Raw genomic sequence first — 18439 nt, 5'->3', positions numbered from 1 at the left:
ACACTAGACACTCACTAGACACTCGGACACTAGACACTCGACACTAGACACTCGGACACTAGACAACAGATACAAACAGATACACACTGACACTAGACACACTGATACTAGATACACTGACACTAGACACACAGACACTAGACATTCGGACGTCAGACACTCGGACAATAGACACTCGGACACTAGACACTCGACACTCGACACTAGACACTCGGACACTAGACACTCGGACACTAGACACTCGGACAAACAGATATTATACACACTGACACTAGACACACTGATACTAGATACACTGACACTAGACACACAGACACTAGACATTCGGACGTCAGACACTCGGACAATAGACACTCGGACACTAGACACTCGGACACTAGACACTCGGACACTAGAGACTCAGACACTAGACACTCAGACACTAGACACAAAGACACTAGACACAAAGACACTAGACACAAAGACACTAGACACAAAGACACTAGACACAAAGACACTACACTAGACACAAAGACACTAGACACAAAGACACTAGACACACAGACACTAGACACTCGGACACTAGACACTCAGACACTAGACACTCCGACACTCGGACACTAGACACTCGGACACTAGACACTAGACACAGACACTAGACACTAACAGACACTAGACACTAGACACTCAGACACTCAGACACTCAGACACTCGACACTAGACACTCAGACACTAGACACTCAGACACTCAGACACTAGACACACTCGACACTAGACACACAGACACTAGACACTAGACACTCACTCGACACTAGACACTCTTACACTAGACACTCGGACACTAGACACTCAGACACTAGACACTCGGACACTAGACACTCGGACACTAGACACTCAGACACTAGACACTCGGACACTAGACACTCGGACAAACAGATATTATACACACTGACACTAGACACACTGATACTAGACACACTGACACTAGACACACAGACACTAGACATTCGGACGTCAGACACTCGGACAATAGACACTCCGACACTAGACACTCCGACACTAGACACTCCGACACTAGACACTACGACACTAGACACTCCGACACAAAGACACTAGACACTCCGACAAACAGATACTAGACACACTGACACTAGACACTCGGACACTAGACACTCAGGACACAGACACTATACACACTGACACTAGACAGACATTCAGACACTAGACACACACTCTAGACACTAGACACACTGACACTAAGACATTCGGACGTCAGACACTCGGACAATAGACACTCTGTAACGGTCACCCCCCCCTCTAGAATTTTTGAAAAATGAGAAGGGTCATCGTTCTCTCATAACCCTAAACACAATAAATATAATTAGTTCATTATAGTGAACACTCGATCATTTGGTCAAATTAATAAATGTGTGATCGTCTAGTAATGTAGGACCCGCTGTGTGTGTAATAACTAAGAGGTTCTTTAATTGGTATATGACAGGAGTTAAATAATGAAGATGATTGATGAATTGTAAGGATTAAGGGTATTTAATGAGTTATACTCATTTTCATGGAACTAGAAGTTATGTTAATTTTATATTGAATTACAAAATAATTGTAACATATAAATAGGGGAGTGGTCGAGCCCCCCCACACGCCCAGACCAGTGGAAGACTTTCCAACTATCTATAACTCTTTCTCCTGAGAAGACAGGGGTATTGGAGATGCATAATGCATTGGGTAAGGTAGGGAAGTACAGAGTATTCTCAGTTCCAAACCAAAACAAAAGTACATTAGTACATCAACATTACAATGGCTCCACCAGCCCCACAATGCTTCCAGTAGAAAAGTAGTTGTTTTGCCAAAGGCAAAGAATCGAAACTGAAGCCCCAGGATCACTCAGACACGAGAGTTTACTTTAGATGCAACCCCTTTCGGTCCTATAAGGTGACATTAAGAGATCAACCCGTAGATACAGCACGTGGTCGAAACTGAAGTCCCAGCATCACTCAGTCACGAGCTTACTTATGGGGGTTTCCCTTCGGCTCAAATGTGACAATAGAGATCAAACTGTGGAGACAGCCCGAGACGTGACTGAAATCACGAGATCACTCCGACACCAGAACTTACTTATGGGAGAGGCTCCGTTTCGGCTCTATAATGTGACATTAGAGATCAACCCGTGGAGACAGCCCGATTAATTTGTAGAATAGTATGATAGGGTTTACCTTCCACACCGTAAGATTGGCAAAGCCAATATAATGTTGATAGCTGCTTTATGTAAACATAGCATATTTAATTTTGTATAATTTACTTAATACCAAGAATACTCAAGGATTAAGATAGGTTTTGTGAATGTTGAGTAGGCCGGAGCCAAGTATGAGTAGATCAACCCGTAGGAAGAGAGCTACTAAGAGAGTTTGTTGTATAGGCCGTAGCCAGGTATGAGTAGGTCAACCCGTAGGAAGAGAGCTACTAAGAGTGTTTGTTGTATAGGCCGTAGCCAGGTATGAGTAGGTCAACCCGTAGGAAGAGAGCTACTAAGAGAGTTTGTTGTATAGGCCGTAGCCAGGTATGAGTAGGTCAACCCGTAGGAAGAGAGCTACTAAGAGTGTTAAGTAGGCCGGAGCCAAAGTTTAATAAGAATGTATTTGTATTGTATTTGTATTTAATGTAGTATTTAAATAAATGTTACGCTAAAGATGGCTAAGTGAATAGTATATCGTAATGTTTAAAGTCTGCCTATTCAGATAATGATATTGTAAATAAATTAATCTACCTAGTAGTCAAGTAAACTCCGTATTTAGATAAATGATTCGTTAAAGTCGGCTTCGCGATCTATACATATAATAAAATTGCAACTGGTTGCCGTCCGTACATAAAAGACGTAAATATAAGAAAACCCATTCTATTTAAGAAAGTATTAAACCCAAAACAACGTTTTAGTACCTTTGTACGTCTGTGCACGATAATCTTAGAAACGGCTTAACCGATCTAAACACGACTTTCACCAGTCACTTGCGGCTTACTTTACTGGACATTTAGCGTTTATTTCAATCGGTTCATAAATAAAAGCTATATGAATCTAAATAATCGTATACGAAATACTATAAAATGGCCGATTAGTTGTTTTGGTTGAAACTTTATGAATGTATTAGGTACGTAATTATCATTTATATATATAATATCATATAAGACCGTATTTCTAAGTACTCCCTTTGGGAATGATATACGAAACTACATAACTAGAAGCGGGCAATGCCGCGGGGAACGACTAATGGTTCAATAAAAATAGTTATAATCAGTTTATCAGATAGTGTAAAAGATGGTAAATACAAAATCTTCAAAATAGACCTAATCGAAATTCCTCGGGGGGAAAGGGATTGTTAGTAATGGAGACTAAGAATCACATTGCTAACAATATACCCAACCAGGTCGACCTCCTCGTGGTTCCCCCTGGAAACTATTATGATTAATTCCAGATGAATTCATCATGATGGGCTAACTGGCCTGTTTTCATTCTCATCGATCACCCTTCACTGGTGCCCCGCTAGCGTATCCCGTTAGCGCAGGCGGGGTTACCATTCCATTTTCATCCGATAAAAAAAAAATCGATATTCCTCATTATAAAATATAGTATTTAGATAAATAGTTCGCTACATTCGGGTTAAAATTCGCCTTATTTGGATAATGAAGTAAAATAATATTTAAGTAAAGAATAATCGAATCCAACTAATATTACATTAATAATAACTAGATAAAATAGTCGTTGAAATGGGCTTAACAGATAACAAAATGGCATTTAAATAAAGCATCATAAAAATCGATCTAATAAATGAAATAAAACTATAATCACTATTTAAACAAGGCTATCACTATCTAAATTTTAATTAAATAACTTACTAAATAGGCTTACCGAAGGAGTATTATATTATCGATTGAATAAAATGTCATTTAAAATTATCATTAAAATCGACTAAGCATTTCAAACAAATAACCAAACATTGAAACTAATTCACTTAATTAAATTATTATAAATGCTAATTCAATGTAATACATTCGAGACCTATCCTAACATTACGTTAAAATAAATCTAACCAAAATGGACTCTGAACCAGACGTATAAGAAAATATAACGCGAATTGTAAATAGACGATAATAGTATAGAGTCAATGAGCATGTTTTATAAAATATTCACAGGTAGATTAATGTTACGATTATTTATTTTAAGTAGTCGGGTACTATAACAATATAAATGATTTCGAGAGTTGTAGTGTATTAAAGAATGTTACGGATCGCTAATGGGTCCCTATACTATACTCTGACGTTGAACCAGGCTCAGAACAACGCATCTGTATGACAATAAGCCACTATATAAAGCAGCAATCGTCCCACAGATGGATTAAAGGAGTTTTGATTTTGGAGTATTACGAATCGTTTCTAATATTAAAGCAACACGCTAAACCAAATTATGAAATAAGAAAGTAATACACATATGCACATGAATATTAAATTGGCATAAAATTAGAATAGAGTAAACTTAGATGATGAAATAGACAACTTATAGGTACACACATGCACATAAAATCGTATTGCTGAAATAAAAATAATCAATTAAAGTAAATGCTGAAAGAATAAATAGATGCTGAAAATAAATCGATTAAATACTATTTTAAACATCCTGAAAACACGAAGAATAATATTAATTAGTACAGTCAAGTTTATAAAATATTCACAAGCACATAAAATTTAAAAATGGTATAGAAACAGAACAGAGTAAACGTAAATGATAAATTTCGACAACTTGTGGGTACACACACATGCACATAAAATCGTATTGCTGAAATAAAATATATTAGTTAAAGAAAATGCTGAAAGAATTAATAGATGCTGAAAATAATATTATTAGTCATAATTAATAATTATGTGGGTTACACAAAGCATTATTGATTGCATATTATCTGCTTCCTACATTTTTGTGAACATTATTTCCTTTGATCATTTTATGTTGTGTGAATGTGAATGTGAGAAAGACTGTTTTCCGCAGTTAGCCTCTCATTGGGGCCGTTGTGCGTGTGAGTCGTGGCTAGTACAGCCAACCTAGCTCCGCCTAGAAGCACAGAAGCTTCCTGGGTTCTTCACAGGCCTCACGGAGCGACCTCACCGTTCCGAGGATTTCTAAACGTTGATGGGCCACAGCCTCACATTCCAGGATTACATGAGCAGCCGTTTCTTCAGCGTCGAAACAGCCTCGACATAGAGGGCTGTCTGTGGCTTCTATTGTGTATAAATGTTTGTTTAATGGACAATGACCCGTTATTGTCCCTATCATTATTTTGAGGTTTTTTCTATCTAGATATAATAAACGTTTTGATAGTCGTTGATTCAACGTAGGTACGGCCAATTTTGATTGTCTGCAATCAGTAGCCTGTATCCATCTTTGGTTTTGTAAGTCAGCGGATCTTTGACGAATCCACATTCGAAATTGCGAGAACGGAAGAGGAAGAAGTGGATACGGGCCTACCACCCTCGTTCCTGAGCCTCTTCTAGCCAGTTCGTCTGCGGCATCGTTACCATAAGATCCACTGTGCCCTCTTATCCATTGGAGGGTAACTCGGTTATTGGAAGATATCCTATCCAGTGAATGGTGGCATTTTATGTTTTAATCTCTTAAATTTTTCCTACGCTAGCTGAAATCCCTAGAAAAACCCTAGCTAGTCCTAAATTATTTAGCAAAATCTATTAATATTTAACTACCTTCTTATTTAATGATGAATTTATTATTTCTAAAACTATACCTAGCTATTTACTAAACCTAATGATAAAAATTCTTCTCAGTTCCAATAATCTTTGCTAGCTGAAAACCCTATTAAAACCTTAGCTATTCCTATATATAATGTAAATTTGAATTTAAACAATTAAACTTAAATTTTGGTAAAATGAATTTAAAATACTTTAAGCTGATTGAATCCTATTCTAAATATCCTGAAAACACGAGGAAATAATATGGATTAGTACAGTCAAGAAAACGGAACAGACTCACTGGATTTACGCCAACCTCGAACCTGCTACACGCCAATCGGGTACCAACACTCAGGAACCCGCAACACGCCATTCAGGAATCACTCGCGATTTACTTCCGAATTTAATAAAATTTAACACTATAGAATTTAAAATAAATGAACCAAGCGAATCGGGCAGAGTCTTGACCAGCACGGAGGGGAGTCTTCTTTACGGACCCGATGAGTGTTCTTCCAATTTTTGCAGGTAGCGCGCCGAATGAGAAAAGAGATCGAGCCCCTCCATTCAGGCTCTTTTATAGGATCCCCTTCGTCAATCGTTCGTCACTCTCTCCTTCGTTCATTTTTCCCTCCAATATCCTAAAACTTCATTCAATTCATTCCTATTGGTTATCTCCAATTTAGGTTTCCTATGTGCTTTGTTTCTATTGGCTCGCGCCAAATACCACGCTTTTTCATCATACAAATACCTTCATAATTTATAAATGTATTATTCCTAAACAAAATCATTCAGAATCAAAACATATACTAATATCATAGTTTTATCAAATTTATTAAATATGTAATATAAATTTTAATCTACGATAACATTCATTACTATTGAACCAAATAGACATGCAATGTACCCTTTCTTTCATTACTTTACCTAGTCAGGAGATAAATTTAAATTCTTCCCGCCTACGTACATAAAATATCATTCAATTCATAGTTTACCTGTGGTAGTAAATTTAGTGTCTGATTAAGTAGATTTTTCTTTTTGGTTTCTTATTTTATTGCTATTTTTTATCATAAAATAATAACTTATAATCAATGAATTTCTATTAATTTATATATACAAAGCGCCCTCTTCACGTAAAAATGTAGAATATGTTTCCAACTTCCTACTCTTTTGTAAAATTTGACAGCGAAATAATTAATGTTAAGTCCTTATTGTATGCCTATAAATTCACTAAATCCTACTCAAAATTTATTAAATATTCTAATTTATAAATTTTGTAACATATATGATTTTCATACGAAAATGGTAGTTTTATTTATTCAGATCCATTATGACGTACAATGTTTTTTTATACCACTGAAGTGGCAAACAAGCATACGGTCCACCTGATGGCAAGTGGTTACCGTAGCCATTTTGAACATCGATTGATATTGATGCATCAAGATCAAACAATATAAATTAATATTAAATGGACGCTCATTCAGTATTACTTTTGTTAGAACGTGTTCTAGCTTTATACTTACTTCGGCAAATATTAAAATATTAATTTATTATTTACATTTCTTGCAAGTTCAACACTTCTCCGCAAGATAGCGTTAAATGTATTTTCACACATATGGCGAACCGTTACAACTCTGACACTAGACCCTCAGACACTAGACACCCAGACACCCAGACACTAGATACTCAGATACTAGACACTCAGACACTAGACACTCGGACACTAGACACTCAGACACTTAGACACACAAACACTTGACACTCAGACACACAGACACTAGACACCCAGACACTAGACACTCGGACACTAGACACCCAGACACCCAGACACTAGACACTCAGACACTAGACACACAGTCTCTAGACACTAAGATACTAGACACTCCGACACACAGACACTAGACTCTCAGACACTTGACACTCAGACACACAGACACTAGACACTCAGACACATAGACACTCAGACTATCGATCTCTCGATCAGATTCAGAGTGGAACGTCTTATAAGACGTTCTGTTCAACTCTGATTCGATTGACCAACCGACGATTTGAGAACTGAATTCTTTTTTTTTCTTCGGCTTTTCAAAGAAATGCTCAATAGCCCGCTTCAGTGAAGAATTTTTCTTGCTTTTCAACAGAGTATTATCTTGCCGCTCGTCATCACTTATGTTGGGGTAATAATAAATTTTCAATATATAATATGATCATGAACTTATTGAATGATTTAATTATTGCAGAGTAAGAACAAATTAGATATATATATATATATATATATATATATATATATATATATATATATATATATATATATATATATATATATATATATATATATATATATATATATATATATATATATATATATATATATATATATATATATATGTACTAGTATAGTATTATATTATCTGTGCTATGGTACTGCTCATGTCTATACGTAATAGTTACCACTTTCCATCAGGTGGGCCGTCAGCTTGTTTGCCATTCTAAGTTGTATAAAAAAAAAAAAAGAATTAATACCATAGATAGATTTATACGTTAGGACCTACTTAAATTCTGTTGGTAGATAAAAAAAAAACTAATCCATCTAGATATATCATTATTGACATTTGTCTTTAATTTAAAAAGAAAACCAAACAAACAATACAAAAAACTGTAATGGAAGAAGCTTTTGAAAAACTGAAAAAGGATGGGAAGAACGATGTTGACAGTTTGATTCAATGGATGAAAAATTGTAAGGAAATTTACATAAAAAAAATCTATTCTTGTATATAGTATTTGATACTCGTATATGAATTTAATTCCTTTTACTAGAGATTTTTTTTTTGATAAGTTAAAATGGAATGGTAGCCTCGCCTGCACTATATCCTGGCAGGCCAGTAACTCATGATGAATGGGAAGCAAGTTAGTCAGTTAGCCCATCGTGATAAATTCATCAAGAATTAACCATCATGATTTCCAGAGGGAATCGCGTAGAGTTTGACAGGACATTGCTAGCAATGGGGCCGAAAGTCCCGTTAGGAACAATCCCTTAATTCATAAGGTAGTCTTAGCACCTACGCAGCTCAGACAAACTATTTAAAACTTTACTAGCAGTAAAACATTATCTTCCAGCAAAAGTAATAGATGATGTCAAAGCCTCTGAAGAAAAAGCGCGCAGTCTGTTTCAAGACGTAGCCAACAAACAGTGTGTGGAACTCGCCAATTTTAAGGAGGCTCTCGCCAAGTTAGCTGCAGAACAGAAGAAGAGCTTGGAGGATTTGAGCAATAGCTTAGTTGATCAGGGCCCGAAATTCATGAACGCACTGATGGCTGGCGTCAGTGCTTTTAAGGAAGCGGTTAAAAAGCCTTAACAGGATAATCTGTTATGGTAACTTAATTGGGCGTCACAGTTGTAAATTTTATAAATAAATAACTCCTTAATAACACTTTTTCCTAACTGTGTACTTATTTAGGTTCAATCCTTTAAACAGTTGCTGACGTATATATCGAAACCAGTAGACACGTTTTCGACACTACATACAATAGAAAGAGAATTACGCCGAACGTTGCTATCTCTTTTAGTTTCATGCGCGCACCCACGGCGCTTATCTGTGATTATTATACTTACTTTTTTTTCAATGTGAAAAATAAAACAAACCCATACACAAAATACTTTATTACGTCTGTATGTATGTCACTACTCACTCGCACATCTACTATTAGTATACTTTTTGCAAAACTACGTAGCTTTGAGTTTTGCGAGATTCGCGTTATGAAAAAAACAACATAAGATAACCGACTTCAAAAAATAAATACTCGGGACAGTTATCTTAGAAAGTATGCACCTTCAAAGATATTAAATGCATTAGATATCAACTCTTTATTATACTCAAGAGATTGTACGAACAAAAATTAAAATAAATCTAACATAAACAAACAAACAAACAAAATATTTCTTTTTTTTTCCTTTTTTTTCATCCTGCTTAGCTTTGTAGCTTAATATTGTTAATTCTGCATGTACAAATACAAAGTATTAGTTCTTGTGTGTTGGAAGGAACTGGCTTCCAAGGCACAGGTTACCCTAATTTGAAAGCTAGGGCAAAAAAATATGTAACAGTGCAACCTTGTATTTGTTAATGAAGTTTTATTAATATTATTGCACTTTGCACTTTACACTACTTCTTTCAGGCAACCTCTGGAGGATTACTTTTGCAACCACGAAATAGAATAATAAAAAAAAACGACTATTTTAAAATGCTCGCAATTAAATTTACTTGAATAAAAATTATTATTATTATAAACTTGTTAAAGACACGATAATTATACGTATACCAACTATCTACTGCCTTGGTAGCAACCGGTATGTTCATGTATTAATATTTATTTTTTAAAGTCGGTAATGGCAATATAACGATATTCAATGAAACACCTTAAACATAAATCTTGTTCAAATTATAATACTGTTCAAAAAAAACAATAGCTGCCAACATAATTCTTGCTTATTCAGGTATAAAAATACATTTCTAAAATTCATTTTACTTACAAAGAAAATATTCTCGGCTGCCTTGTACAGAAACGTAAAATTGTAAACATGTTTCACGCAACGAAATTAACCCAAAACAGGTAATAACTTCTAATCACTGCTTAGAATACTTAAAAAAATATCATCCGTCAAATTGTGACTAAACAACAAATACAATAAAACAAAACACAATAAAATGCATATCTCTGTCAATGCTAAAGCCTACATTTACTTAGTACATTCAGAGGCCCTAGTGTGAGTTTAACACAGTCCATAGTGTGAGTTTAACATACTCGTACCACTGCATTTGAGTTTGTTTGAGAACACTTAGCTGCCTCTCTAGCGAATTGTGTCGGTAACTCAGATTTTCATAAACGTAAACATATTGCGAGATTAATGTAAATCTTCATACAACTCACACTACCCACTCAGAGCAAGCAATATTTTTTATATCGAAAGAAAAGATACGTGAACTGTCACGTTAAAAATTATCAATTTTATATTATATTTGCATGATTATGCCTACATACTGTCAGTCTCCACTATATACATATATATATATATATATATATAACTCTCTATTCTTTATTGACCAAGATTGTTTGAAAAATTAAGACAAGTGTTGTACATAATGGTAATTTATGTATCTAACATACTACTTACTTACTGCCATAAATGCAACAACAACAAATTTTTGTTGCATTTCAAAAGTGTTATGTTTATATTAATATTTCGTCAACAATATTTAGTTTTCATTTTGAACGCCTTTTTTGCATTTTTCCCTCACACAGTCAATAGGTATCAGAGAGTGCCTTATACCTAATGATACAAAATCGATACCATACAACAAAAAATGTCAATCGATATAAAAAGTATCGCTCTATAATCTACACTAAAATAATAAACTATACATTTATATACAATATTGCCTGTTAAAAAAATTCGATACGAAAATACTATTGTATTTATTATTAAAAGCATGACAAGGCCTCGCTATTATTATGTTGTGTATGTGTTACAAATGAATTAAAAAAAAAAAATACAATAATAAAACTTAATATAGACGCAAAATAGGACAATACCAAAAGACGAGTCTCTATCGTATAAATGCAACCAAGCAACATGTACAACAAATATGTCATGACACCAGAGGACGCCACCTTCACATGATAATAGAATATTGGCAAGCAAATAAAATAAAAAAAGTGTCTAACAAAATGTCCAAATTATTAGAAGCGCTGAGATAAAAAAGAAATATCATCTACCTCCCACTGTTTTATAGGGTCTCTTCTCATAACATGAAAATAATTAGCATAAATGCGAGTCGGTTTATGTCTTTATATAGTGACAGTAATACTGAGATGTCTTTATTCAATGTGTCACCACAGGAAGTTATAGGAGGCGATTATGAAACGATAAATGTAAAAGTAATTCATTAAAAACAAATCTACCTTCAGATACTGAACTTTACTTTCACTGGACATGTTGTATTCACGGAATGCACATATGACATAAAGGCAATTGTTTTTACAATATTTTTTGTTTTATATTACCATTAAAATGTTTTCAAATAGTGGTCGTTAAAGCAAAAAATTAAAGCCAGACAGATTTGATGAAATTTAATACAAGGTTATATCCTTAATGAACATAAAAAGATTTTTTAAATACTTTCATTCGTGACTTGGATAAAAGTGGCCTATGCCCTTTTTCATCCCATATGATAGGTGTATGCCAAATATCATAATGATTCGTTATGTAATGGGCGATGATAAAGAAATAGTAATCCTGCCTGCGCTATCAATAGGTATATCCTGGCAGGAGACTAGTGACATTTCAAGTCAGTTGGCTTGGCCTATCGTGTTAAATACGATGATGATGATTGGTAATTATTTAATAGCTAAAATGTGTTTAAAAACAGTGCCGCATTTCTGGTAGCTTCATATATTTTTTTAATAACAATCAGTAACCTTATGGTTATAGTATAAAAATAAATGGATAAGGTTAATTTTGAGCTTAAAACATGTTTAAATGAATATGTCATTTAAATTTTAGACCTTTTAAAGTTTTTAATTATTTAAAATAGTTTAAATTATTCTTTTGTTTATTGAAAAGAGTCGAGCTAAGTAACTGATTCAATCGATTGATCTTGTTGAAATTATGAAATTTATTTTCACCGTTATACAGTTTATTTTCTAGCAAACAAACAAATCCGATCGGTGATAGGTACTTCCATTATGAACAGTTACTCATAAAATTGCTAAGAAACGATATTAACATTTCTAAAATTTTTACTACTTTTTTACCTTTTCTCAATATGCCTTATATCATATTTGCACCCAGTTGCAGAAATAATTACAAAAACATTAAACTGTAATTTGCGCTTAAATTCACTACCAACTCTGCTTCTACTACATCCACTTTGTATGGCGTGATACATTCTTATCAATTTCATCTTAATATTATTTTAAACAAAAGTCTATATCTAATTCTATACATATTTGAGATTCTATATTACATAGTAGATATTTACAATTTTGCCGCATTAGGCCTTCTCTATCTCGTCCACAACGCAATATGTATACACTATTACAATATTTAAAGTGTAGTTAAAACCTGCTGGGGGTATAACAGGCACCTTACGCTAATCATATTGTCATCGATTCTTAACCCAGCTGAATTTAATAGTCATCTCGTTCTTTAGTCATAATATTTCGGAATAGTACCATCCCATTGGTCGGGTTAAATGATACAAATAACAATATGATTAAAGTTATTTAATCTCCTTATGGTTCTAAAATGACCACTGGCAATTCGTAATCGAATACAAAAAAAGAACTCATACAATTTGTCAGTCTACAACACTTTCAAAATGAAGAGCGGGAGGGGGGCTAATAACATTGATGTTTGAATTCGAAATCCATCTTATGAACATCACTGCCCTGTTTTATCAACTTAAATTAAAAAATGGACAAAAAAATACTCGCTCTACTTTTCACAACTGTCCCTATACTATATTTGGCTACATCCTTGTCCACTGTTGATATAGACACTATAAGCTTTTTATTCTTCGAACCATTTATATTCATAGAAACCATATACGTTTAATTCCTATACACACATATCGACTCCCTCGTGACTGGAGTTAATGCCTAAATCCCTAGTGTGAGTTGGACAGAGATTTACGTTACTACTGCGTTACATTTCATATACCTTGACTATTTTTATTCATAACTTAGCTGCGTCTTTAGTTGATATTTAAGAAAGTTTCAATAATAAAATACAGACTTATTGACGTTAAATTAAATATTTGTAAAAGTCACACACAGTGACATAAATCTTTGTAAAACTCACACTACTGGCTCAGTATGATACGTGTTGGACAGAAATTTCCGATGCACAGTTTTGTATTGTTTGTACAATTTTTATACAATTCAATGAGTATTGATGTAAAAAACAAGCGAATTTAAATCGCATCTATTAAGATGCAGGCTAGTTGACGCGTGTACAGAGGGCCTTACTTATACAGGATATCTAAAACATTTACATTTATAATTACAGCTGTCGTATACCGCTCAACGTTCTATCATTAACACATGGCGTCTGACCTTGTCCATATAAACGATAAAATACTTTTAAATGAGATAAATCACAGATCACACAAAATTAACATCAGACCAGAAAGACATCAATCTATTTGGACGAGTTTTACCGCAGTTCCATGACAATCAGTTCTATTTAGGCGAGAAACTGTTCGTTTTAGGCGAGAACCTGTTCTATTTGGGCGAGAACAGGTTCCGTTTGAGCGAAAATGAGGTTTACGAAGACGTCTCGTCGTCACCTATCGCCCGCATGGCTATCATGTCTGGCAGTTTGAAGTGCTGCATGTGGAACGGGGGCTCTGGACTAGTGCATGGCTTCAGCTGGAAAAAATATCGTAGTAATTAAAATGTAAATAGGTTACTTATAGGAGTTAGTTAAATAGAAAATATACATCTTTTATAGACATCCTAGTTAATGTAACTATTTTCTATATAGCTTGTGCCAATTTATACAGTTTTTACCAATCTGCCCCATCCATTGTATACCATACAATGAATCAATGTAATAACTAAAATAGTGAATTCAGATCATTATTTGAACTAAAAATCATGGGAAATTCTTTTTGGTAAGTGTCAAATTTTTTCCTTTTATTTTTATTTAAAACCACGTGTTCTATAATGTAATATAAAGAAATAATAATATTTTATGGTGAAACACTATGAAATACCAAAAAACAGCAATGTAATGTAATATACGTATTAAAATCCTACCGTAACGTGCGGAATCAACTGTGTAAAATCAATGTCACAAGCGTACGAAAAATACCTACAAAGAAACGTATTGACTTATAGCTGTGATGTTTTTACAGCCACTAAAGTTTGCACAAATGTATAATGCAAGTGAAGGAAACTAGACGTGGGTTATAACAGGACAAACATAATATCTGTTATTCCTGTTACTGTTACGTAATAATAACAGGGTCCAATAGCTATTATTAAATAACAGATGTTATTTTTTTCAACCACGGCCCTTTAGGAAGGAAATAACATACAAATATGTGTTTAAGTATAATATAGGTGCATTTCATTTTAGCAACAATATATCAAATGGGTGTGAGCGAGCTAGATTAATCAACGAAATAACAGATAACACGATCTAATTAAGAATACGCTTTTCAAAGAGGATTTCTTCTTATGAAACGACTTACTATAATTTTGGTTTATTTCAAATAAATACTACGTGTGTCTCGTTTTAGCTTATGACAATATTATACAAAAAAAACAAAGACAAGAATAGTTGTTTAGCTTTTTTATTGGCTGTTCTGTTATTTCAAGCTACGTTAGTGACCGGCTGTTATCGAATATTGAATTGTTTGTTGATAGTGCTTGAATAACTAGAGTATGGTGAATTATAAATGATATTTTTTAACAGTTATAATGACATCGCAAGCACAACTGTTATCTGTTATCTTCGAATACTTGTGATTTATATATTTTATGATAAATACGCCTCACTCCTAAAGGAAACACACAAAATTAAACAATACCATTGAAAACTACTTTTTGAAATAGTATTAAATTTTTCATAATTTATCACATTTGGCATGAATATCTATTGTTCTAATTGTGATATTAGTACATTTGATAACTAGATGTGCTAGGACGGTTAGAACATCAAATTAGAACGCAGTGTGAGCAAAAATATTTCATCCATACGTATCTTCTATCTTTATAATGAAAGATGAGACAATTTAGGTTCTGCTCTAGCGCCATTTTGTGTTGATTTGTTTAAATACTACTGTTAAATTAAACATGAATAGACGACATCAAATTACCTACTTGCGTACTGCGCCCGCGTCGACGTCGCGGCAAGATTCCCTTCCGGGCCATAAAGAAACTGCAACAGAAATATAATAGGTAAGTACTAAGTATATTATAAAAGAAAATTTGATGACGACTTCCAGACTCGAGCATACGGCCTACCTGATAGAAGCAAAGAAGAATTACATGCCTACAATACCAAGAATATCACGTGTGTGTTATCAATATCATACAGTTTAATAGCTATCTATCACATACATAACCTGTGATTACAATGTAAATCACCAAGTCAGCTAAGTTGATGTCAAAATTTTGCACAAAGGCCCATAGGCAGTATGATATATTTATTTCGATATTATGTTGTTATACATTTTCGCTATCGCATGTATAATATAGAACGAGACAACAATATCTAGCGTCGTGCTCTTCCTCATGCGCAGTGAAAACATCTGTTATGTCTCATTATTTTATTTTTTCTATCAATGACAAATAATATGATTTTTTGTGTCCACATTTTATGTTAAAAAACATAACTAACAATATTTTTTTTAACTCATTCATTCTCATCATATCAGCCTTTAACTGTCCACTACTAAATATAAGCCTCCCCCTTTGGGGGGTTTTGCTAGTTGTTTCCACGTTTGGCATGCGGATTGGCAACCGCAGTTAGACTTTAGAGATGTTTTAAGAGGAACGCTGCTGCCCATCCCTTGCCCTCCCTTAGTAGGCTCTTATGACACCCACGGGAAAGGAAGGGGTGGCCTATTCTATACTGGGACCACACGACTAACTCAAAATGTGTGTAAAAGTATAAATAAATAAGGGCAGCTCACCGTATAGTTGATATCGGTATGTTGAACTGTTCCGAGACAGTCTGAAAGGTTAACCCTTTACTGACGCACTCGGCCGCCTGCCGCAACTCCACCTCGCTGCGTCTAATCCGTTTTGTTATGTTGAACTCTTGTTGTTGTTGCGTCGATTGCGATACCTGATAACGCGTAACCAATATAAACTAGGCTTGCAAGAGATTTTTTGTTTAGGTTTGGGTTCTTTAATACCTACGTGTAGCTAGTCTCTGATCTCTGTCTACCTTCCAGACTTGTGGCGGCGTGGTGGGCCGGATCATTGGGCTCCCTAAAATATGGTCGAGCGCAGTGATGGCTGGCTCATCCGTCATACTCGTGAACGGGTGCTGCTTGTAGGGACTGGTCTGCTCTAATCACTATGACTGATTTCCTCTTATTAATTGTTTAACCAGTTGGTTATGTATTCAATATTTTTTCTTTTTGAGTATTTAATTGAATTAGTGCTAATTGGTGGTTTGTATTCACACACTTAAACTTAAAAATGTAAAGTAATAATAAAATTATTTAAAAGAGCAACACGCAAGTTTCTTGCTCGTTCTTCTTGTGATGAGACAGCTTTCCGAACGAGCGGTAGATTAAAAAAAATTTAATGACTTTTCAAAAGTGCTTCAATGTAAGTTTATTTGAATAAATGATTTCTATTCTATTCTATTCTATTCTTCGAAACATTAGGGATTTAAAATAATTTCAAAATTAATTTATATATACATATATTTATTATTTAAAGTATTATTTTTGGACTTTATATGTAATGCTTTATATACAAATCCTATAAATACTTTCTCCTTTCGGGTTCTTAAGGTTGTCTGGAAGAATTCTCTTTAAGGGATAAGTCCACCTGTGTACATTTTGGTATAACTTAATATCTATATTATAAGTGAATGTACATAATTATCTTCCTATCTTTATTCCAACTATTATTTGGGGTCATCGTAATATGTTGTATTACAAAAAAATTTGGCCTATATTTTTACGACCGGCCGCCTGCCTGACGTCAACCCTCTTTGGGAGGGGGGAAAGGGATTATTAGTAATAGAGACTGAGAATCCCATTGCTAACAATATACCCAACCAGGTCGATCTGAATGCGGTTCTCCCTGTGTCATGGTTAATTCCTGATGAATTCATCATGATGGGCTAACTGTGCCGTTTTCATTCTCATCTATCACAGGTGCTCCGCCAGCGTATCCCGTTAGCGCAGGCGGGGTTACTATACCATTTTCATCCATCAAAAAAAAAAAACCCTCTTTGGGAGTATACAAAAGCATATTAATTAATTAATCACATGAATCAAAATCAGTCATACAAGAAGTATATATTTATAACTGCTGTTGAAGTCGACTCTTAGTTTCAATTTTCATTTTTCACTAGTTCGGGGTAAATTTATATACTAACCTGTGGTCTCTCGCCCACGTGTATCACGTTGACCGATGACGTCATGTACCCGGGGCCTAATCCGGGCGTTACCTCCAAGAATGGACCCGACGTGGTCACTATCTGGGGCTGTGGTGTTGAAGGTACCTGAAAATAAAGAAAATAATTTAATCCATTATTTTCTTTTAAAATATGTGTCAACCAACAATATTTAAAACTGTTCCAAATTTGAAATCGATAACATCAGTAGTTAGTGAGATATCGACAAAGTCACATCATAAGCGTTCCTTGATATGTCATATAGGGAAGGCCTACATTTTATTAAATTCCATGAAGACACGGTAAACATCGCAGAGTTCTGTTTAAAAGACATCTATTTGAGACTAGCTGTTACACTCTAAACTGAACAAAAGGTTGAAACATCTATATATTGATTGCTTGACAGCAAAGAAATTTACTACGTACCTGAAAGGAAACGAAGACCTCGTGTCAAAATTGAGGAAACTACCTTTGGCAATGTCATTTGATGACATGACTTGCTTTCTTTGTCCCTCCAATAAATTAGAGTAGTAAACATAACAAAAAAAGAGATGCTGTCAACTATGAACATCACGGAAG

At 34.5% G+C, this 18439-nt stretch overlaps 2 protein-coding genes across 3 annotated transcripts in view; one reads left to right on the top strand and one right to left on the bottom strand.

Annotated features, from left to right (window-relative positions):
• The first annotated feature begins 8313 nt into the window (after positions 1 to 8313).
• On the top strand, positions 8314 to 9071 carry LOC113523266 (uncharacterized). The gene is made up of 2 exons (XM_026909159.3): positions 8314 to 8452; positions 8833 to 9071. The coding sequence occupies exons 1-2, from the start codon at positions 8377 to 8379 to the stop codon at positions 9069 to 9071; spliced, it is 315 nt and encodes a 104-aa protein (XP_026764960.1). The 5' UTR covers positions 8314 to 8376.
• Positions 9072 to 9361: 290 nt separating this feature from the next.
• LOC113514440 (protein bric-a-brac 2-like) overlaps positions 9362 to 18439 on the bottom strand; it is a 46086-nt gene continuing 37008 nt past the window's right edge. The window contains exons 9-12 of one of the 2 annotated variants that reach the window (XM_052892796.1): positions 17843 to 17968; positions 16416 to 16570; positions 15601 to 15658; positions 9362 to 14142 (exon numbers count right to left, since the gene is read on the bottom strand). In XM_052892796.1, coding sequence (XP_052748756.1) covers positions 14038 to 14142; positions 15601 to 15658; positions 16416 to 16570; positions 17843 to 17968 — 444 coding nt within the window. In that variant the 3' untranslated portion in view covers positions 9362 to 14037. Of the gene's footprint in view, positions 14143 to 15596; positions 15659 to 16415; positions 16571 to 17842; positions 17969 to 18439 lie in introns of both variants that reach the window. The other variant, XM_052892797.1, reaches the window with a different exon arrangement.

This window comes from Galleria mellonella, unplaced genomic scaffold (assembly GCF_026898425.1).
Source record: "Galleria mellonella isolate WM207_F2 unplaced genomic scaffold, CSIRO_AGI_GalMel_v1 utg1650, whole genome shotgun sequence".
Lineage (NCBI taxonomy): Eukaryota > Metazoa > Arthropoda > Insecta > Lepidoptera > Pyralidae > Galleria > Galleria mellonella.
Note: the sequence above shows the minus strand (reverse complement) of the source record. Positions and strands in the feature narration are given on the sequence as shown.